This window comes from Myxocyprinus asiaticus, chromosome 35 (genome assembly GCF_019703515.2).
Source record: "Myxocyprinus asiaticus isolate MX2 ecotype Aquarium Trade chromosome 35, UBuf_Myxa_2, whole genome shotgun sequence".
NCBI lineage: Eukaryota > Metazoa > Chordata > Actinopteri > Cypriniformes > Catostomidae > Myxocyprinus > Myxocyprinus asiaticus.
The window spans coordinates 7,947,128-7,971,847 of NC_059378.1; the positions used below are offsets into that span (position 1 = coordinate 7,947,128).

Here is a 24,720-nt window from a genome sequence, read left to right on the forward strand (position 1 = left end):
CAAGTCCAATGCAGCCACATCCATGCTAATACCTTTTTGTCTGAAAACTCATTGATTTTGCTACGTTTACACGTCTCATCTACGCTAGAACGGCGTATTCCTACGAAAACGCTCTCCATAACTGCATACTCTGGAAAATGATGACGTTAGGAACTTCAAGTTACAAAAAAAAAAAAAAAAATGTATCCACTACAAATGACTAACTACATCTCTAAAATTATAATCAGATTACTTTACCGATTACTTCACTGAAAGTAATAAAATTACTACTTACTTTTAAGTTACTTGCTAAAACACAAAGTTCCACACAACAAATTCAAAATAATGTATATTTTCTCCTTGTTCATTGTCACACACCCTTCAGCTGTCACAGAAATGCAAACAGATGTACATATGAACTCACATTTTAATTGTAATACACATTTTTTTTTTTATATTTGTAACCCAAGTAATGTACTTAAAAGTAATTACTTTCACTGAAAGTCAGTAACTGAAATCTGATCACAAGAATTTAAAACGTAATGTTTTACACTACCTGTTGTGCCTAAAATAATTAGATTACAGTAACGAATTACCCTGTAATCCAGTTACACCCAGCACTGGTTAGTAAACAGAAAACGGAGGTTTCAAACTTACATTGATTAGTGTGGATGTGGGCTGCGACTAAACGACACTCAAGTATAAAATATATTCGCAAACAGTTTTTTGCACCAAAACTATTCAAACAAGGTCTTGACTCTGAATTTTTGTCATTCTCTCAAAAGTGTTCGAACACCTATTTGAATTGTTTGGCATCACAAAGTGGATCGTCACAGTGCAATATTTGAACTCTGTGTGAAGGAGGTCATTGGGATGCTTGGTTTCATTTTAAATCATTTTTGACTTTTTCGGCATGTTTTCTGTGTAGACGGGCTCTTAACTGTTCAACAGTTCAGGATATTAAGTAAGTACCATATTTTATAATGATTTATGGAAATTTTGGAGCTTTAAAGATAATTTCATTGTTTTCCATAACAGGCATAAGCTTGTTTGCATGTCTAAGATTTCTGAAAACATATGCCCTCCAAAATGAAAGCTCACCCTCAATTCAAAGCCCTCCATATGAAATTCTTTTATCATATTATTCACAGTAGTTAATATATATATATATATATATATATATATATATATATATATATATATATAAATAAAAACAAACAGGTATGCAACATTCACTGCTGTTATAGTACATTAAAATGCACGAGTTTGTTAAACTCTGAGTAGACTTGTATATAATTGACTGTTCACCTGAACCATATTAGTTACAAAATAGTTATTTATAATACATTCATCTTATAATCTATTTTATTCTCTGAAAATATATATCTCATGATGAAGCAGAGAAGATGAATTTCATCTGAAAATACACAATACAATAACATCCCATTAATACACAGAGAACGAAAAAAGAAAAGCTCCTGATAAACTGGTTTAATGTCAAATGCAACTCTAGATCTATGTAAGCAAACACCTTGATTACTCCATTTCAGTTCTGTTCAAGATGCTTCCTTAAAGGGATAGTTCACCCAAAAATTAAAATTCTTTCATTTACTCACCCTTAATGTCATCCCAGATATGTGACTCTCTTTCTTCTACTGAACACAAAGGGCATGAGGGTGAGTAAATTAGAGAATTTTCATTTTTGCGTGATCTATCCCTTTAATTACTGAACAAGGTAGGGGTGCACTGATACCATTTTCAGACAGAATGTGTACCGATTCTTTTTGGTATTCGCCAATACCTGTAATGCTGTAATTTTCAAGTACAGTCAAGTGGGACTGGTGATTTGAGGGTTACGAGTTTAATATTTTAATGGACTCATTGGACATTCAAGGAAAATGCGCTTGGTACACCTGCTCGTCTGTGCGCATACTAGATGTGCTCTGTGCGCCCATGCAGTTATAAAAACATTCGACAAATTTAGACAAATCTACTTTCTTGTTTTGCTGCCCATGAGGCAACATTTATGCACATTATGCATATGTGATGCATGATATCGGATTTTGGTATCGGAGTATTTTAAAGAGTATGGGTACAGAAGTACAGCCTCGGACCGGTGCATCCCTAAAACATGGTGTCATATTGCAACATGGAGACCCAGAGGGTATGTTGGCTGCCAGTCAGACCAGTGTTCCAGGTGAAGGGGGCTCGGAGCCTGACTCTTTCTGAGTACTCCCCTCTGAGGGGAAAGGCTCTGGGTAGAGAGAGAGCTCCACAGACCTGCCATGAAGAGAAAGAATAAAGCTGAAAATAGCAAAGCAAAATGTCAAACTATTTAAAGGAATAATTCTCCAAAAATTATTCTGTAATTTGCACATCAACTCACCCTTATGCCATCTAAAACTCGTATGATTTTCATTCTTCTGCAGAACACAAAGATATTTTTATGGAGATATAATGTGAATATATCCATTCAATGCAAGTCAATGGGGTCCAACACTTCCAAGCTCCAAAAAGGACATAAAAGCAGCATAAAGATAAGCCATACAACTCGTGTGGTTTAATCCATGTCTTCTGAAGCAAGTCGATCGGTTTTGGGTGCGAAACAGACCAAAATGTAATAACTTTTCACTATAAATCTTGACATCTCCAGTCTCGTTGGTGCGATCGTAATTTAAAGCGTTTTGCCTTAAGTCCTTTTGAGCTTAAAAGTGTTGATCCCCATTCAGTTGCTTTGTATGGATATAAACACATATCTCCATCAAAATTTCTTTGTTTGTGTTCTGCAGAAGAAAGAAAGTCATACGAGTTTGAAATGGCATAAGGGAGATTAAACGATGAGAGAATTACAGAATAATTTTTGGTGAACTATTCCTTTAATTTAGAGCTATCTATTTGATTTTAACAGATGTGTTTAACAGATGCCTTACTATTTGATGCAGAGTTCCCACAACTTTTTGACCAATAAAATTACTGGATAGAAAAAGAAAATAAATAATAATAATAATAATAATAATAATAACAACACACACATGTTGGTGCAGCTATCATTATGAGGACTCTCCATAGACATAATGATTTTTATACCGTATGAACTATAGATTATATCCCCTAACCCTCACAAAAAACTTTCTGCATTTTTAAATTTTCAATAAAACATCGTTTAGTATGTTTAAGCGATTTGAATTATAGGGACACTAGAAATGTCCTCAAACCACATTTATAGCATAATACCCTTGTAATTACCAGTTTGTAACCTAAAAAAAAAAAAAGTTATCGTAAACCACAAACCCACACACACACACACACACAATAGAGAAAGAGCATATAAAGCTCTGCACAACTACAAAAATATATATATTTACTATAAATTAGTTTGTGTGTGTATTTATTGTATTGTGTGGATTTGTATTAAAACAAACAGATTTCAACCTTTTTCTTTTTATTATTTATATAATTATATATTTTTATTGAATTGGAAACTTTTTTCCAGGCCTTCATTTATTTTTGGTACTTTTTAAATGCCTTTTTTTTTTTTTTTTTTTTTTTTAAAGATTTTTACTGTTTTAGCCTTGTCCCAGACCCAGAATTTAAATATTAAACTATGAAAAGCCATTATAAAAATAATAAAATTACTACATGTTTAAAACCATGATAATCTAAACAAAGAGTGGAATAAAATTTCAATATTTATTGTGGGAAAATGATTTCTATCAACTGTTTCAAAAATCCGTCATTTCCACAACACCAGACATTTTTACCCCTAATAAAAAAAATAAGAAAAATCAGAAGTTAATGTACTTATTAACCAAGTAGACAAGTGTCAGTGAAGAGCATCCTTGAGATGAGACGCATGATGTTTGAAGAAAACAAAGAAAATTATTGTGTGCAGATTTTTTACATTTTGCCAAATGACGCAAATTAAAAAATATTTAATTGTGTATATTTAGGATACATAAAATGTTAGTTACGAAATGAGTCTTAGCAAGACAAAGGAGGTGGCAATTTTATTTAAAAAAAAAAAAAAGTAATAAAAAGTGATTTCTATCACCATCATTACCACCACGGAATTCTATTAAACAACACAGAATTTGAGATGTAGTGGGAATGACACTGTAGTGGGAATTTTCATGAATAAAATATTTTTATTTTTTTTCTTTGGAAGAAAACAAAACAATATGTAGCAATATAATGCTTTATTAACATTTTCCAAATAGACATGCACTAAAATATCACCAATTCAAGTCACATCAAACATTTCCTGAAGTCTAAGTGGGAGTTTGACTAATTGAAAGTAGTGCCCACATAGGTTGCATATTCATTGCAATGGGCATTACATCTCTTAAACTTTCAACATCCACACTATTACTCTGCCTGTAGACTGTGACTATCCGCTTTCCTACAGCAATCGTGAAGTTGCATTCATTATACGCGTCAGGGCGGCAACACAAGCGTCGAGCGCCGCTTTGAACTCACCATGTGCCTTACATAGGCTGAAAAATACTTGATTTCTGTCACAAGTCCCATCTGAGCTTGTTTTGTAGCCTACATCAAATAGGGCTAAGAGCTCCTTTCACCATCATTCTTTCACTGACAGGGAAGCGCTGTCAGAGATTGTTTTATTTACTGAGATAACCACCGCGTCTCTATCATAGGAGAGAGCGTAACTGTCAACTTTAGCGTGTTAAGACAGTTCCACCCATAGAATGTCTATAGGACCGCTGCGTTATGCTGTTTTATGCTAAGCTTGTAGGCTCCCCTGGGAAGAAGGGCTCTGGCGCTGTGCCGTGTGCGTCAGTGTAATGACACCGGGTGGACACATTACAAAGGTTCCGCCCTTCACACCAGTGTTTATGCTGTATTAACGATAAATGCGTTAATTGCAATTAAGAAAAATTAACGCATTAAACTTTTTTAATTAATCGCATGCATTTATGCATTAATTCTGACAGCTCTAATATGTGTATTTTACCCATGTTGTGGGTAAAACAGAATTTAAGACAACTCACCTGGCATGCAAGGGATGCCCATGAAACGAAGCTGATTGAGGTATTTGACGGTGTGAATACAGTGGGTCGGCTGGAATGGACTGAGGCTGGTGCACCAGGTGGTAAGTATGTGAATGGCGCATACCTAGTCCATCATGACCTTTGGCCATAGTGGAATAACCCAAGGCGTTCCTCATATACCAGTCCCGGAGTCCCTCCAGAGCCAGTGCCTTGTGCAGACTGCGCGTAGAGTCCTCAGGGGTGGGAAGAGAAAACTGAAGAGGTCTGCGGCCGAAAGCTGCCCCAGCAGACAGCTCTGCATGATGGGGTAGCAGGTTGGGAATCGAAGAGGTGGTGGATCCAGAGGAAGGGAGTGAAGGATCATAGGTCGAGAACAACACGGCATCCTGTGGATGCTGCTGCAAAGTAATGAAGGGGCCACAGGATTTCGTTCGGGTCACTTTGACCCGACGGGGTTCGGCCTCTTGGCCAGGCAACAGCATGGGGCTATAGGAAGGTGGGGCCGCGGTCAGATGCAACTGCGAGTGAGAGAAATCATTGTAGTGTGGAGGGGTGCCCGATGGAGGAGTGGAAAAATCTGGCCAGATTCGTCCTGCTGACTGGTTCTGCTGAGTCTGCACTGGCCTCTTTTGCTGTTTGCCCCAAATGTAGTCCATCAAAATTTCACTGTAACCTGTCCCACTGCTTTGGCCACCAAGAGAGGAACGCATTCGACCCTGCTCTTTAAATCCCATCATCTGTCTCTCTGGGCTGCCTTGATAGATCTGACGGCGTTTTCCGTCTGTGAGGGACTCCGAGCTCTTGTACGGTCCTGCTCGGTGTGGCATACCGTTGCGGGGAGGGCCAGGCTCTGGCAGACTTGAGCGGTCAAGAAGTGCCTCGGAGCTGTTGCTACGACGAGCGCGGGAGCTGTAGGGGCAGCTGCGACGCTCAGAGAAGGAGCCTTCCAAAGGTGCCAGCGGTACAAACTGAGGGACATCTGGACTGCCACACCACTGCTTTAGTGCAATATCACCAGAAATCTCCGGTCTATCAGGAGGAGAAGACAGAAATAAACCTGTAGTAATGCTTACATTTTCATCTAAAGTGGATCAACAGATATGTATATATGCTCTGTTCAAAACAGACACTCTTTTCGAAAGCTAAATTATAAGGGGCCGTTCGCATATACATTTTTGTGTCCATTTGCACTGTTTTTCTTACTGTTTTACTATGTAAACATGCGCTAGTCGGACGACTTTGACCATTGCACTGTCTGTTTTTTCACCATTTTGGCAGATGTGCTGCATTTTTAAGACACAATGTTGGGCCTGGGTAGCTCAGCAAGTAAATATGCTGACTACCACACCTGGAGTCGCAAGTTTAAATCCAGGGCGTGCTGAGTGACTCCAGTCAGGTCTCCTGAGCAACCAATTGGCCCAATTGCTAGGGTGGATAGAGTCACGTTGGGTTAACCTCCATGTGGTCGCTATAATATGGTTCTCGCTCTCGGTGGGGCACGTGGCGAGTTGTGTGTGGATGCCGCGGAGAATAGCGTGAAGCCTCCACACGCGTGAGGTCAAGTTACCACACGTGATAAGATGCGCGGATTGACTGTCTCAGGCGCGGAGGCAACTGAGATTCGTCCTCCGCCACCCGGATTGAGTCACTACGCCACGAGGACCTAGAGTGCATTGGGAATTGGGCATTCCAAATTGGGGAGAAAATCCCCCCCAAAAAAAAAAAACAGACACAACGTCGAGTTATAAAACGTAAACCTTTAAAAATGCGTCTCGAGACACCTAAATTCGGTTCAATTCTTTGCGCTGCATGTAGCTTTTTAACGTAAGAATGTGTGCCGAGTGAATCCAAGATGGAAGATGAGGTGAAAAAAAGTATCTTCAGAAGCGATATGACAAGTGTGGGTGAGAAACACATCAATATTTAAGTCCTTGTTTCTTTTTTTTACTATAAATTCTACTAATATAAACAAAGTATTCGAATCGCCAAAAACAAAAGAAGAATGTGAAAGTGAAGATTTAAAGTAAAAAAGGACTTTTGATCTGTTTCTCACTCACACCTATCATATCGCTTCTGAAGACATGGATTTAACCTCTGAGTTGTATGGATTACTTTTATGTGCTTTTTGACCTTAAAAATTTTGGTACCCATTCACTTGCATTGTATGGAGCTACAGAGCTGAAATATTCTTCTAAAAATCTTTGTTTGTGATCAGCAGAAGAAAGAAAGTCATCCACATCTGAGATGGCATGAGGGTGAGTAAATGATGAGAGAATTTTCATTTTTGGGTGAACTATCCCTTGTACTATCCCTTGTCTTTTTGTCAGATTTTAAAAAAATATTTCGCTTCAAATCAAAATTTGTAATGTTGTGATTCACCTTAAAGCTAGTTGGTTTGGTTCATCCCTTAGAATGCTTTTATGAAGGATTTTAAGAAATACCTATGGAAAAAATGAACAGGAAAAACACTTCGGGAACCAATATGGCCGAAAAAGTGGGTGGCCGGGCACTCTATTACTAACTTGTTGTTCATGAGACAACATAGTTTAAGATACACATTTGGAACAAGCAGTCTATTTAGCTTAGTTTGGACTAATTATTGAGGGGGGATGGGTCCTTCTTCAAAAGTACTAAGGCCCCGTTTCCACCTGATATTACGATGCGTCTCGGATGATTCGATCACATGTGGTCAGGTGAGACACATGGCTGTTTACACCTGGTCACTTAAATGCATCTCCTGTGATCACTTGTCAAATCAAGTCATTTTTATTTGTATAGCGCTTTTCACAACACACATCGTTTCAAAGAAGCTTTACAGGAAATCATGCATTAACTAAAAAATGAAACTGTAATATCTATAAAGTTTTAGAGTGATCACTGTGTAGTTTAAATATGATTGTAAATTGTGTATAGAAATTAAATAATTAAATAATAATTGTATTTAGAAAACCTGTGAGCAAGCTTGAACTCGACTGTGGCAAGGAACACAAAACTCCATAAGATGTGTTCGGATTTGAAAGGAAGCGTCTCGGTTTCATGACGGCATACATCAATCACTATGTCAGTGTGTTACTGCATGATAATAAAGCGGAATAAAGTAAGAAAAGACAAAGAAAATGTGCTGTTTCTCCCAGAAATGTAATCAAAGCACAAACGCAATACGTCAAGCAGAATTATCCATTATTTTAGTGGATTACCTGTATTAAAGGAGCTTCAGGTGTTCATGCTTGTCATCAGTGTTGATATCAGACACACAAAAGGAGATCTGTGAAGCTCTCGTGATTGTGTACGTATCCGCTTTTAACATTTTTCCGATTGGACGGTATTTAATTTTAAAGCTGCTTGTAAGCGGCAGAGGTTAAACTCTTGTTTTAGCTCAGCAGTTCACTGACAGGTGAGGGGTGGCACTTCACTGCTGCTGGGACACATACAGGACGGATTAGTGTTTACACTACAAATGTGATCTGGTCAAATGCGTTTTTGACCACATTCGTATGTGGCTTTTGTGATCCAATCACAAAACGGTTTATACCCTGTTTAGACCTGTATTTAGGGCTGACCACATGTGATCGGATCACCCGAAACGCATCTTAATACCAGGTGAAAACGGGGCCTACAAGAAATGTTCATAAAACAAGAATAGATAAGTGGAACCAGAACCATATATTGCTTCCTATTCAAATCCTTTCCCAATACACCACCGAATGCAGAGTTTACACAATCATCCCTAACTTCTGCTCACCTCACAGAGCTTGAGGCAGAGTTGCGGCGAATCCTCATCTCGTAGTAGATCTCCACAGGGGACAGCTTTCTACAGAGCCTGCTGTCAGGACTGCCTGGGGCCAGCCGGGGGTGAGACAAGGAGCGATGCTCAGGTGCCACACTGGGAGATGAATCCTCTGTAAAGCACATGTAACAGGGTTGGACAATATTTCAGTTAGAGCCCGTCATATACAGACCAGTGAGCTAATATGTATCAAAGCAGTGAGGTCTGAATCTCAACCGGCCTCACCGTTGTCATGAGATGTTGAGTCTGACATCGAACTGCTCTCTGACTTCACAGTTTCCTCTGAAAACATTAAAAACAAGAATACCACATTAAAGGGACAGTTCACAGAAAATTCAGTTATCATTTACTCATGCTCATGTCATTCCAAACCTGTGTAATTTTATTTCTTCTGTAAACCAAAAAGATTAGGTTAGGAACTAAACAACTACTCTACTACTTTTATAATGCTTTTATGATGCTTTTTATCCTTTTTGGAACTTATCAGTACAAAATCACCATCTACTTTCATTGTATGGAAAAAGAGTACATCTAATTTTGTGTTTCACAGAAGAAAACAAAATAATACATGGTCGGAACGACATGACAAACTTTTCATTTTTGGGTGAAGTATTTATTTAAGACACACTATAAGACACTATTTAGCACTGTTGAGCAGAAATGTATTTGTGTCATGCCCTTGCGTGTGTGTGTGTGTGTGTGTTTGTGGGTTTGGGTGGTTTATGAGGACATTTGTTTAGGTTACAAACTGGTAATTACAAGGGTATTATGCTATAAATGTGGTTTATGAGGACATTTCTAGTGTCCCTATAATTCAAATCGCAAACGTGATGTTTGTTAATTTCTGCGGTGAGCTCATTACAATTTTGTGCTGACTTTCCTGGAGTTTTCGTGGACATATGTTTTTGGTCATGTACAGTACTGTGCAAAAGTTTTAGGCACTTAAGATGTTTCACAAAAGCATTTGTCTTAAGATGGTTATTTATATCTTCAGCTTTAGTGTGTCAATGGGAAAAATACATTTCAGACTGCCAAACATTACTTTTGCAAATAGAAAAAATAGAATAGAAGAACAGGGCGCTCTGCAAGAGATGGCATGGCCCCCACAGAGCCCCCCACTGAACATCGAGTCAGTCTGGGATTACATCAATGGACAGAAGCAACCAAGACAGCTTAAACAGATAGAAGAACTGTGGCGAATTCTCCAAGAAGCTTGGAACATCCTATCTGCCAACAGCCAAGAAAAACTGTGTGCAGGTGTACCTAGGAGAATTGGTGCGGTTTTAAAAGCAAAGGTGGCCACACCAAATATTGATTTAGCTTTTTTATGTTTACTGGACTTTGTATGATTTTTAAAACCTTTGCACAGTACCGTACTCATTATATTATTTGGATGTGCATGCTTTCTACGACTTTTCATATCACCTGTGTGGCATCCCCTGTGAACAGTCCTCTTATTGTGCAATGTGTTTTTATCAGAATCTATGCTCCGGCGCAAAGCGCCACTGAAGAGGGCCTTCATCTGCCTTCGCTGGCCTGAGTCATCCTATACGGAAAACAAACATCCGTGTTATTGTATTACACTAACAAAGATGCTGATTCTCTGTTTGGAGAATCCTTTTATAACCTTTCAGGAGACTAACTCACCTCTTCTTTTGAGGTAACATGAGGGACCAGGCCAACTCGTTGAACAAATGGAGGTCTTTCCCCTGCTTCTAAAGGAAAATCACGTGGAAGCTTTCCTGTGAGTTCCTGTAAAGACATTTCATAATCTTATTATGTTTCTTAACACAACACAATGGCATGTTTGGATGACTGCCACCCTTAAAGATGGCTCTAATACAAGTCTGTTTCATAGATTTGTCTTCATTCTAAATGCAATGACATGAGAAAAGCTAAATAATTACAAACATTTGCCATAAATGCCAATTCTGAAACCAGCCAAAGATCAAAACTCAAACCTTCCACATCAAATAATGGAATTTATTTTAAAGGAATATTCCGGGCTCAATCGACACCATTTGTGGCATAATGTCGTTTACAGCAAAAATTTATTTTGACTTGTCCTTCCTTTTCTTTATAAAAAAAAAAAAAAAAAGCAAAAATCTGGGTTACAGATTGCCACAAGATGTAAACAATATGCTTGTTAACATAATTTTAGTTTGATAAAATCGCTTACTAACCTTTTCTGTGTAAAGTTATATTAAATTTTACAGTTTCGTTGTCATGATGTAATGACGTAAACCCTAAAATTACCGTAAAATGACGATATAAACAAATTAACTTGAATAATACTCAAGCGCTAACAGAAGAATTAATGTAAGTGCTGTTATAAAATTATAAGCTTCACATATCAGCCTTTAAACCCTTCAGAAATTGGCCCCATTCACTTCCATTGTAAGTGCCTCACTGCAACCCACATTTGAACTTTTTTCAAAGAAAAAGGAGAGATGATTTTTTGTGGTAATCAACGTTATGCCACAAAAGCTGTCGATTGAGCTTAACTTGTATTGAACCCGGAATATTTCTTTAAAATTGAAAGAATTAACAATAAGTCATGGAGACCTGAAAACGATATAAAACTGCTGGGAGGGCATTGCCTTTGCTAATCAAGTCAGAAGTTATTTTTAGAACAATATTTCATAGCAACTGCCTAAACTGTTTTGTAAAATACTACTCCAAAGTGTAAAAGCATAATAAACCATCTTACTGCCTCCTGAAGGCACACTTGTCGCAGCTCTCCAAGACGACTGTTTAAAAGGCTCTGCAGACTCTGTTTTCGTTCTCGCAGCTCTGAGATTCGCTCAGCTTGCAGCTTGCTGTCCTGACAGCCCTGGACATCTGTACATGTACAGCATTTTTATTAATGAGAAATAGCAGGCATATAAAATACTGATGTAATATCCTGTGTTCATTTTTATGTCAAATGCTTCAAAGGTTTTTTATTTGTGTTTTTAGCTTATTGCTAAACTAATAAACAAAGAAAATGAATAGTATTTTTTTTTTTTTTTTTTTTTTAAATATGATTAAAGTGATGTACACTTGACATGTGACTTAAGTCATATCAGTCTTGGAGAAAAAGCTGCTTTATTCTACTGTACATATGGGGCTGGGCACACATTTATGAGTGCCGCCATGTTAAGATCATATGACTTGTGGAATAAATGAATCATTGCTCACTGCAAATAGTGCATTTCTGCAATAGTCATGTTTCCGTCCATGTTACAAGTTTATGCGATAAATCTGAATATCGCTAAAATTATTTGTGAATAAAGCAGCGTTTCAATCCCATGTGTTTAAGAGAACAAAATCATCACTTCTGGAGACATTGGCGGAAAATAGAAATGAAAATGGAAGTTGAAGCCACTGTGGCTTTTATTCAATTTCTCAATGAATTCCTTCTTGCGGTTTAGAGTGTAGACAAAAACGCTCTAACGGACTTCATGTTTGCTAGCATTCAGCAGCAGACGCCCTATGTCTGGGAGCATATGACATATGAGACATTAAAGATGCTACATTTGAGATGCTTTGCAATGATTGTCTTTTTTCAGATTTTCAAATACTTTTTTGCTTCAAATCAAAGTTGTTGTAATTCACCTTAGAGCTGGTTGGTTTGGTTTATCCTTTAGAATGCTTTTATGAATGATTTTATGAAATCCCTTTGAAGAAAAAAAATAAATAAAAAAATAACAGGAAAAACACTTCCAAAACAAAGACGGCTGAAAAAGTAGGTGGGCACCGTTAAAGGAATCTTGCGGTTTAGAGCGTGCAGACAAAAACATTCTGACGAACTAATGATGAAACAGCCTATAGATAGGAGGTGCACACTGACACGCTGGTACCAGGAGCACAACCTCTCCCTCAAAGTCAGCAAGACCAAGGAGCTTGTGGTGGACTTCAGCAGAAAAGACAGAGATCACAGCCCCATCACCATCAATGGAGCACCAGTGGAGAGAGTCAGCGGCTTCAAGTTCCTCGGTGTCCACATCACAGAGGAACTCACATGGTCCGTCCACACTGAAGCCGTTGTAAAGAAGGCTCATCAGCGCCTCTTCTTCCTGAGATGGCTGAGCAAGTTTGGAATGAACCACCACATCCTCACACGGTTCTACACCTGCACTGTAGAGAGCATCCTGACTGGCTGCATCACTGCCTGGTATGGCAATAGCACCGCCCTCAACCGCAAAGCACTGCAAAGGGTGGTGCGAACTGCCAGACACATCATCGGAGGTGAGCTTCCCTCTCTCCAGGACATATATACCAGGCGGTGTATGAAAAAAGCTCGGAGGATCATCAAAGACTCCAGCCACCTGAGCCATGGGCTGCTCTCACTGCTGCCATCAGGCAGGCAGTATTGCAGCATCAGGACCCGCACCAGCCGACTTCATGACAGCTTCTTCCCCCAAGCAATCAGACTTTTGAACTCTTGATCTCTCACGATCAATATAAATCAGCACTGCACTTTATTAATCTTATTATCTCACACTGGACTGTCATAAATTATATTCTCTCTTAACAACACACTGGCAACTGACTATCAACCGACAGCCTGAATGTCAATACAACCACTATACAACCTTACTGCATATTTATATAGATTATTTTTATTGTATAATGTGTATTCTATATTGTATGTGTATTCTATATTGTGTGTATTGTATACTGTACATTGTATATTATTATTTGTATATTGTTTTGTGTGCAATTATGTGTATATTAGATATGTAAATCTGATGTTTATTGTAAACTGGTATATGTCTCATCACTGTCATGACTGCTATGTTGCTCGGAACTGCACCCAAGACTTTCACCCACTGTTGCGCTTGTGTATATGGTTGAGTGACAAAGTGATTTGATTTTGAACATGTTTGCTAGCGTTTGCTAATTGACATTTGAGATGCTTTGCAATGATATTGGTGATATTCTCTAAACTAATTATGTATTCACTCTTGGCTTGTTGAGGTGCAGTCATATGGGCATCTATATTGCTATATAAATTCTATGGGAATATATTTGGTAAATGTTCCCATTGTAGTTTATGCACGTCTTCTTACATTTAGATTTTATTTGCATCTTGATGTTTCCATCCAGCATTTGTTTATGCAATATACCGAAATGTGCATAAAATGTACTAGAATGGAAACCCAGCTAATGACATTGGTAAATGAGAACTTATGTTTTTGCATTGTTCCGCATCTATGCGGCAAATTAAAATATTGCTGAGTGCACTTTTAAATAAGTTTGAATAAAATCTGAATAATTAGAATAATTAACAAGGCCTTCAATAGAATTTTAAGAAATACTTCAGATGTTACACAGGAACTCATTAAGGGGGACATTTTAAATTTCGATGGCATTTCAGTTGTGTTTCTGCCCAGAACCCTGGTTAATTTCATGTCCTTCTATGCACAAGACAGAAAGCAATGTTGTATGAATTACCAATGTCCAGGCACATCTCCACTGTCATTAAATAATTACTTGGTAAGCTCACCTGGAGTCCCTAAGCCCATGGCAGTGATCATGCGACCCTTGACCTCCATATAACGTATTTCAGAAAGTCCTGTGAATTCAACCCTCAGCTCCTGCGGACAAAGAAGAGTGCAGATCTAATAAATACGTTATAATCTGAGCTACAATTTAATGAGCTTGATTTGAGAACCTCCAATCACCTTAACGTTTGAGTCGTGAGAGGCATGTCATCCAATGCTGTGGCTCAGCCTGACTGATGGGGAGTGGGGGAGCCACTGTGCAGCTTCTCAGTTTACTGCTGGGACCTTAGTTAGAAAAAGGTACAGAATTGGTGATTATTTCCCCTGATTTTGTATTGCAATTCATTTTGATTAATAATTAAAATTTTGTGTGTTGCATCAGCATGCCATTGTAGTCTACACATTAAAATCCAACTGAGAAATGAGTTTCTGAACTATTTTATTGCTGTTTTATACATCAGTAAATCAAGACTTCACATTGAAATTCACACCTGCCATTATAGCAGCATGAAAACAAAACTGTATTTCAAATTTTAAATAAATTATACATAGAAAGTGAGCAAAAGACATATCTGTGATTGGCTGCAATGTTCCAACCGCTGCAAAAATGTTATGCAATAGTAGACCTAAATGGAATGCTGAAACTGACACTTTTCATGATTAGTTAATTGTAGCAGATGTAATTCTAATCTTGATTGTTTATTTGATTCATTGCACATCCTCAATAGCTATAACAATATGAGATTGATTAGTTTTGAAGTCTTCTAAATGTTGGCTTACACAAGCTTAATGGCTTATTTGTGCCTTAAAATACAATTTAAAGACATCAACAGTGCAGCACTCACTATAGAGAGGTAAATAGTGGCATCGCAATAAATGAGTGCCTGCTGTGCCACTAAAATCATTTGTTAAACAATTTCCTCATCTCTTAATTTCTGTAAGTTACCTAAACTGAGGGTAACATGAGCAAGATTGGGAAAGTGAGAGCCCACATCAGGTCACTTCGGCAGTCAAGTTTACCAAACAAGATTACCGCATGGCGGAAAAAACTGCCATGTTTCAATCTGGGGTCACAGCCTAATGTTACCCTAGTTTTTGATCGTCATGATTTAGTAGTTCATAAACGTTTAGTAATATATATATATATAAAAAATAACACTATATGAATATTGCATACTTTTGCCTTTCAACCAACAACTTCACCCACCACATCAACAATAGGCTGACAGTTATAATAATCCTATTACTGTATGTTAGCTAGGCTAAACTCAATATCCTACCAGGAATTACCCATCATTAAAGGAATATTCCGGGTACAATACAAGTTAAGCTCAATCAACAGCATTTGTAGCATAATGCTGATTACCAAAAAAAATAAAAAATAATTCAACTCGTCCCTCATTTTCTTTAAAAAAAAAAAAAAAAAAAAGCAAAAATCAAGGTTACAGTGAGGCACTTACAATGGAAGTGAATGGGCCAATTTTGGAGGGTTTATAGCCAGATATTTGAAGCGTATAATTTTATAACAGCACTTATAATTATTTTGTTAAAACTTGTGTATTATTTGAGCTGTAAAGTTGTTTATTTCTTAATTTTTACTGTGGTTTTAGGGTTTATGGTGTTATGCCATTTTGTGGCTATACTTTTGAAACGGTGAGGATTTAATCATTTACAGATTGGCCCATTCACTTCCATTGTAAGTGTCTCACTGTAACCCCGATTTTTGCTTTTTTTTTTTTTTTTTTTTTTTTTTAAAGGAGGGACGAGTCTAAATGATTTTTGTTGTAATCAACATTACGCCACAAGTGCTGATGATTTAGCTTAACTCGTATTTAACATGGATTATTCTTTTAAGAATGGTTAATGTTTAACTTGATATTTAAATATATTTAAAAAAACATTATGATCTCGAAGTGAGCCCACCTTCACTTATATATATATATATATGTATATATGTGTGTGTGTATGTGTGTGTTTCAACCCTGTCGGTAAGACTACAGAAATGTGACAGAGCAAGCACAATGTGTTTTTGTTCGCAGGGAAGTGACAAGGTCCTGTGGTATGATGGTTGGCTGGGAATGCAACCAACAACAAAATGAAGGATTTTACCATCATGTGCAGCATAAACAGACAAAAGTAAATAATAACAGCATATAGGGGTAAAAACAAATGAGGTTACATTTTCAGCATTTCAGTACAGCTGATCTCAAAACAAAACAAAAAAACTTTCATAATTTATACAATTGTATGGGAGCAATTTAACAAATAGATTCTTCAAAAGACTGAGCACATCTGGTGGACATATGCTAACAGATATTGCACACCTCAGCTTACTAGTACTGGCCTGGCAGAGAGCATGATGGGAGGAGAGAGGGCAGGATAAAATACTTAGAGATCAAAACCTTACTGAGAGAGAAAGATGAGAGAGATATATATAAACAAGGGGTTTATGGGAATCTGATGACAAAGCACCTAATGTCCTGGGACAGAACATGTGAAAGAGAAAACTTTAGAGAGGGAGAGAGACAAAGCAGCAACAAAGCAAAGGATGGATGGGATTTGGTTGTCACTTTCAGTTATTTGTCATGTAGCAATAAATCAAAGCTGTTTATTCAATGATGTGTATGATGATTGTCACCATCATTTTGATTTGTGTGTAAAATTGAGGACAGTGGCGATTTCTCAGGGCCAGCAAAGCCTTCTCTGCTGGCCTGACATGCCAAATAAATAAATATTTTTCATCCTTACATTCTCAATCACCTTTTTGCCTATGTATTTTTAATTGTTTTCCACTCTTAATTAATCTACATACAAATAGAGAAAAACGAAAAATGTATCCAGTCAAAATTTATTCCTTGATGCTTACAAGTGAAGTTTGACAGCTGTTTCACAAATGGCATGCCCAAAGCCGAGCTCGTTAGCAAAAGCAGTGCGTGAGTTTGAGCTCAGGCCTTCAGAATTTCATCAGAATCCCTCAACAGCGCGAATGAATGAGCAACTAAAGTCAGATTGTCAGATTCATCAACCAATCAGATTGATTTATTTGTTCTTGGTGGGTGTGATCTTAAGGATATGTCCCGGACGAGGCCTTCTAGCTGGCCTTGAGTGACACAATCACGCTTTAAGTGATGTACGTAATTCAAGAGCGAAAAGCGTAAGTTCAGAGCTGTCTGATGAGTCGGCTGTCATCACTGCCACATCACCATTGAGAAAGAGATCCTTATGGATTTAAAAACACGAGATATTCTGCATGACCGTGTGATTGCTTAATTTATTAAACAGGAAAGGAGGACTGATTTTCACTTAAAGCAAATTGCTCAGTGCTTTCTGCATTGTTATAGCAACATCAGGAGTTTTCTAAGTGTAAATTAGGCTGCTTGAGCATTCAGTGTCGGATCAAGTTTTGAAAAGTAGTGCTGCGTTCCATTCAACTCGGAAAGTCAGATTTTACAACTTCCTACTAGGAGAAGTGCAATGGAATGCATCTTGAAGTCATAATTACAACTTGTAGGCTTGTGCAGAAATTCTCAACTCCGATTTCACTGAGATGCAGGGGCATGATGTCACACAAACATGTCGACACTCAGGGAGATATACAAAGTAAGTGATTAACATTCACTTTATTAAGTAATATTGATAAATGAGTTGTTTTCACATTACATGATATTAAAACTTGTTTAACAAATGCCTGCAGAAACAGGTGTATAAAACATTATAATCTCTTTTAGTAATCATTTAAATTTTTACATTTATGCATTTGGCAGATGCTTTTATCCAAAGCGACTTACAGTGTACTTATTACAGGGACAATCCCCCTGGAGCAACCTGGACTTAAGTGCCTTACTCAAGGACACAATGGTGGTGGCTGTGGGGGTCTAACCAGCAACCTCCAGATTACCAGTTATGTGCTTTAGCCCACTACGCCACCACCACTGGTGTAATCGTACACCTGAAGCACAAATGCTAGCGCTGCAGCATTATTTATCAGTTGGGTTGCTAGGAGACATCTCTAATGAAAGTCAAACTCCTGCTAAGCCAACGGGAGCATTGCAGTTCTGAATATCGGGAAATGGAATGCATTTATGGTCAGAGATATCAAGTAGGAATATCCCACATCCAACTTGAATGGAATGCAGCATAACCGTGTACACTGACGAAACGAAATTTACTGCAAGCAACATTTAAATCGCAAATATTATTAGATAGATTTTTCCAGGTATTATAGACCTCCTTGGTAGATTCATTTGAAAAATTATGATTTTTGAATGTCTGTCCGGGAGACGTTCATTTCACAAAACAGTCATGCTGCAGTTAAAATTAGGCTTGCTTGAGCATTAAGTGTGGTTTCAAGTTCTGGCTTTCGTGAGTGGATGTGTTTTTAAAATGTCAGTTGGTATTATTAGTTAGCTGCGTCATAATGTATGATGCCCAAAGGCATAGGGTGTCTTATTCATTGTGAAACTGTGTTTTCTTAATGGCATGAATCACACTGAAGGCCTAGACTGTAAATGCACGACCCGCCACTGGTTGAGGCCCATGCGTGTCTCCTTGACAAGCTAAAGTCTGAATATGTTTACCATCAAATGGTCCTTTAATTTACCTCTGACAATGGGATGGCCATAACTACTTCTATAAGTATTAATAGTATTAAATGATAATAAGTAACTGCATTTCTATATTCAGTTCGAAGTATTAGAGTTAAGTTGATTGAACTAAAAGCTCGGGTATACTTAGTTTCTTCGGATCAGATCGCGGCCGGTCAACCTTGTTGCCTTTCAAATTATACTGCTTTGACCATTAGCGAATATGAACGTGTTCGATGCATGCACACTATGACTGCTTTGTGATAATGTTTTAGTACGGTCAACGGCTGGTGCATGCGCCGATGATGCACACACGAGGACTGTGCGCATGATGAGAAAATGTGTGTCGCACGCAGACTGCGGAGTGATCAGCAATGCTGACAACCGAAGTATACTTTGGACTTAAGAAGGTCAAGTTTACATTAAGCTCAATTTATGTTCTGTTTAAACAACTTTCCCTATTAAGTTGACACAACTTCAAATTTTAAAGGCAGCACAAATAAAATGTTCAGTGTACAATACTATAAAAGTTCCATGTGTTAGGCAGGTAAATCACAGCTCTGCTGTTATTTATGCTTTCACAAAATTCCTGCACAATATTTATATCCTATTCAGCCTGTCATCTTAAAGGGTAAGTTCACCCAAAAATTAAAGGGGTCATTACATGAGGAATCAAATTTTCCTTGACCTTTTGACATATAAGAGGTCATTGTACTATAAAAACATACTGCAAGTTTCAGAACTGAAAACATCCTTCTTAATAGAAAGAGCATTTATTTAAATCAAGCTGTAAAAACGGCTCGTTTTCAATTCGTGGAACTTGTGATGTCACAAGGACCAAATACATCTGCATATGCAACATCTATTTTTCCGTCATTACTACCTTGGCCCCGCTCACTGGGGCTCAGAGTCAGTCACACAGGTGAAGAACAGACAAATGGGCCTGTCATGGGAGATTCATCCAAAGTGGACTTACACAGGACACCTTCATGTGCCCATCTGAATTTAAATGTTTTTCTACATAAACATGCATAGACAGACATCTCTGACCGCTTGATACATATCTTAGGCTGCTTTTAAAAGACGTAGTTGGTGTATGAAAACATGATGGAATGATATTGGATACTGGATGTGTCTTCAGCATATTTTAGAGTGGATTGTATGTTCAGCTCATAATACGATTCAAGCTTTGCAAAGGAACTGTTATTAAAGGATGGGGCAGTTAAAAACACTTGGACACGATCGCAAAAAGCGTGAGTGTAGAAAATGGGGTTGTGGCCGAGCGATGTCTGTGGAGAGCGAGGCCGGGAGAGGAAGAGCGGTAAGGATTGATATCTGTGAAATATTATTTCTAACAGATGTGAGAGCTGGAGAGGAATATAAGGGCAGTCCAGACCGCAGGAATGGAGAGAAATACGCACGCAGCCGTGTTCGTGTGTGTGTGTGTGTGTGTGTGTGCGCATTTATGTTATGCTGGAAAGCAAACCTTTTCACTAAAAAGTGTTATTAAAGACTTATGTGGATTGTTTATCCGGCTCCCGCTTCCTCCTTCACAACCCAATAAGAGTTTATCACAGCAAGTAAACAGTTTAATTCATTAATATTTCATATGTCATGACTGTGTGAAAGTTTATGGTGCTGATACACTGTTTACACCAGGCGCGTCCGTTGACACGACGCAACGTAACGGCTTGAGGCTGTCTAAACCGGGCATGTCAACGCAAACTTTCTAAACCATTTATGTGTGTTGTTGGCAGTAGTAGCGCCACCGCGTGCAGTGCAAAATTGAACGGGACATCTGTTTACTGTCGGCGCAATGTGCCGCAACGGACGCTTCCATGGTAGACAGCATTAGGGCTGCAACTAATGATTATTTTGATAATCGATTAATTTTCTATTATTATTATTTTTGATTAATCGATTAACCAGATTTAAAAAATGAAATTTGTATTTCCTGTAGTTAATTAAAATGTGATTTTTACTTATTAAATTCTAAAGAATATTTAGTTCCATTTACAGTACTGAATTCTACTACACGATTCTATACTCTCACAAAACTTTGAATAAAGTTCATGAATCATGAAAAGTTTGAATTTATTATTACTTTCAGGACATATGCAAGCAGTTCCTTTCCTTTACTTGTAAAGCTTAACAAAAAGTACTATTCATTCAAGTGTAAAATGATCCATCAGGAATGGAGTGGGACAACAACAACAAAAATCAGCCCAGCAGAGGGCAAAATGACACCAGAATAAAATATTAATAATTCTTCCTAGCTGAAAGACATAATTATGTTACTGATTACATACATTAAAAAAGTATAGTCACTCATTACGTATCTAAACTATTCTTTTCGAGAAAAAAAAAAAAACACTTTTAATGGTAGTGTATGTTTACGCAGTAAAATAATGTTTGCCATATTATTAATGTACTGGTGAAAACAGACACTACATTTGGCATTATCAGGACTATCAAATATCAGGACCCTTAACATTTTTATACATTATACTCAGCATACAGTTTATATAGTACAATCATCAGATTCACTTTCACTCACACTGAACAGTCTCATACTTGACTTTTTGTTAAGACATCCTAAGCTCATTGTATTACATACGCTTACATAATGAGAAGAAACCATCTAAAACATTTTAAAAGCCGGCACACTTTACCTCTGAGACATTGTGACATCCATGAAAGCTGCATAATTGATTACACTGAAACTGAAATCATGGTATGATGTTGTACAGTTTAATAAAAATGATTGCGCTCCCTTCTCCGTTGCAATCGGTTTGATTGACGTGGATGCATGCACTCGCATGCTCGGTAAAGTTTAGCGGAGACTCGCTTGTGGTAAAAACAACTGGTTTTGCGAAATGGAAATACGCGCCTGATTTTGAATTCATAACATGTATACATTACAAAACATAGAAAATAGCAGTAAAATGCAAGTTATGTGCTGGAGAGAAACAAAGCGCATGAAACAGCACAAGCCCCCTTTCAATGCACCAGATGCAGCAACCGCTCCAGTATAAACTGTATGCTTATGATCTTCTTTGAAGTGTTTATAAAGTGCTCTCATTCAATGGGCTTCTTGGGTCATGTTTTTTCCCCGCTTCAACTTGTCTCCGTTGTTTTTCAAATGAGTTTCATCATGCAACACATTTTTTCACTGGGCTGTAGTGACGTCACTGACGGATCTTCTCCGTGCTCGTCGCATATCCAACTAATCGATAATGAAATTCGTGGTCAATGATTTTATACCCTGACATAATGTGTTGGTGCTTATTCATTTTCTTCCGACTGAGTTTCAAAAATGGCTCTATTCGAGGGGCTGCACAACGTTAGCATCATAACAGTGGCTGTTTACCTTGAAGTTTTAAGGAGGCTCTTAGGCCAAAACAGAGCGCTTCAGACAGAGGGCCAAAAACGGGGTGCAAAAAGATCATATATTACTAAATTATGTTACTAAACTGATAATTACATTATCAGTGGACCTCAGGGAGGACAATAAAACTATTTATAAAAAATACAAAATAAATAAATAAATAAATAAATAAAAAGAGCATTTCATGACCCCTTTAAAATTCTCTCATCATTTACTCACCCTCATGTCATCCGAAATATGTATGACTTTCTTTCTTCTGCTGAACACAAGCGAAGATTTTTAGAAGAATATTTCAGCACTGTAGATCCATACAATGCAAGTGAATGGTGATCAGGCCTTTGAAGCTCCAAAAAGCAGATGAAGTCAGCCTTAACAATCCATACAACTCCAGTAGTTTAAACAATGACTACTGAAGTGATCCAATTGGTCTGGTTGAGAACAGACTAAAATGTAACTCACTTTTCATTGAACATTTTGTCATTGCAGTCTCTAGGTGTAACCGGTCCTGCTCGACCTGCTCCGAACAGGATTTGAACCGGCGTCTCCGGCATGGGAGGCGGATGCACTAATGAGGAGGCTAAAGGCTACAGCCTCTAGCGACAGGGGAGTGTGGTTTACATACTGCACAGCTACCTACCAGCAGGCTCCCATTACACTCACCCCCCTAAACCTCACTCCCATTCGGGTCACGGCACCACTGTCGTAACTGGTCCTGCTCGACCCGCTCCGAGCAGGATTCGAACCGGAGTCTCTGGCATGGGAGGCGGGAATTCTAACAAGAAGGCTAAAGGCTACAGCCTCTAGCAGCAGGGGAGTGAGGTTTACATACGGCACAGCTACCTACCAGCTGGCTCCCGTTTCACTGGCACGATCTGATACGTGCTTGACGCACGCACAGAGCTAGACAGTGCTATAGGAAGTGTAATCAAGCTTGAAATTATGATCACCAAGGAGACTACTGTCAAGAAGTACAATGAAAAATAAGTTATATTGTGGTCTGTTCTTACCCAAAACCAACTGGATCACTTCTGAATATATTAATTTAACCACTGGAGTTGTGTAGATTACTTTTATGCTGCCTTTATCTGCTTTTTGGACCTTCAAAGTTCTGACCACCATTCACTTGCATTGTATGGACCCACAGAGCTGAGATTTTCTTTTAAAAATATTCATTTGTGTTCTGCAGAAGACAGAAAGTCATACACATCTGGGATGGCATGAGGGTGAGTAAATGATGAGAGAATTTTCATTTTTGGGTGAACGATACCTTCAGTTGTACACATTGTTAGGTCTATATAGCTTATGATAGGTTAATATTAATAGCTCAATGCTGGATTTTAAGGACATTTTTGTTATCTTTTATACAACAAACATTTATGGTACTGTGTTGAGTCACCAAGTCACGTCCAATATAAAACTTGGGTTGCCAAATCCAGTTGAAACCCACTAAGACTCATCTTTATTTTCACCCATCCTAGCATCCTGCTTAAGGCAGCAAATTCCCATAGAAAAGTCCACTTATTATGTTATGAAGGGGCCAATTTCTTCTACATTTTCTCCATTAAAATCTCTATTGAAAATGAAAATCCATCGGGTTGTTCACAACCATCAAACAAAACAGCAAACCGTACAGCGTGTGAACTGACGTTAAACTCACAGCTGTAGCAGGTGAGAAAAAGAGATTCTCAACACTGTGTGTATACACAGCTGCTCCTCCAATGCATTTCAGCATCTAGTCTATTCCTTTCAATACTTCCATCTGTCAAATATATAAATATAAATATATATATAAATATATATATATATATATATATATATATATATATATATATAATATAAAATAAAAATAGAGCACTTGCAAAATCTATTTAAATTTGGAAAAGAAGCGAGATGTGATTATCCATGATCAGCAGCGGAAGAGCACTTGTTAGTTAAAAAAAAGAAAGAAAAAAAAAACGTTTTTTAATTCCCTATAACTCACTAACAGTTTGAAAGCAAATATGAACAATGTTCTTAAGACACATTTGTAGCAAGCGTGTCACACTTGAGCTGATTAGAGTAACTTTTGAGTTAAGAGCTGCTGAGAAAATATCCACAAAAAAGACAGTGAAAACCAGGCTTTTTCATTTTACTTTAGATTACACTTACATGTTAGTGTTCGAGTTTTGTGTACGACGCCAATGTTAATCGGTTGTCTTCTGTTGCAGCTACTGCATTAATTCTTTCCAGCCCTCAAGGCAATATGGACGGAACTATCAACGAGCGCTTACGGGGGTAACCCATTCTCTTAAAACACTAATAAAACATTACACATTCACTCTTTTAAATTAACTATAACATATTATTATCTTTCCGGACAATATACTTCAAAGTAGCATTCATGTCTAAAATTGGCGAAATATACCTTCATCCTGTCGCTGCAGCTGCATATTTCAATGGTTTCATCTAAAGAAAATTTATTTAAAAAATGGACAGGTGAGGCTGA

At 37.9% G+C, this 24,720-nt stretch overlaps 1 protein-coding gene across 1 annotated transcript; it reads right to left on the reverse strand.

Annotated features, from left to right (window-relative positions):
• Positions 1-1,226: 1,226 nt before the first annotated feature.
• On the reverse strand, positions 1,227-24,435 carry LOC127426197 (coiled-coil domain-containing protein 120-like). Its single transcript, XM_051672843.1, has 10 exons — positions 24,384-24,435; positions 14,445-14,549; positions 14,267-14,357; positions 11,486-11,616; positions 10,423-10,527; positions 10,201-10,321; positions 9,001-9,057; positions 8,731-8,887; positions 4,989-6,017; positions 1,227-2,259 (listed from the first exon to the last, which is right to left on the reverse strand). Exons 3-10 carry the CDS (start codon positions 14,313-14,315, stop codon positions 2,160-2,162), a joined length of 1,749 nt encoding a protein of 582 aa, XP_051528803.1. The 5' UTR covers positions 14,316-14,357; positions 14,445-14,549; positions 24,384-24,435; the 3' UTR covers positions 1,227-2,159.
• Positions 24,436-24,720: the final 285 nt, after the last annotated feature.

What these genes read in the sequence shown, in the direction of transcription:
- LOC127426197 (XM_051672843.1), bottom strand. Translation starts at nt 14,315, where the DNA reads ATGGAGGTCAAGGGTCGCATGATCACTGCCATGGGCTTAGGGACTCCA. An exon ending in TCTGCCTCAAGCTCTGTGAG is followed by an intron (nt 6,018 to 8,730) that starts GTGAGCAGAAGT and finishes TCCTCCTGATAG; the next exon opens with ACCGGAGATTTCTGGTGATA. An exon ending in GGGCATCCCTTGCATGCCAG is followed by an intron (nt 2,260 to 4,988) that starts GTGAGTTGTCTT and finishes TCTTCATGGCAG; the next exon opens with GTCTGTGGAGCTCTCTCTCT.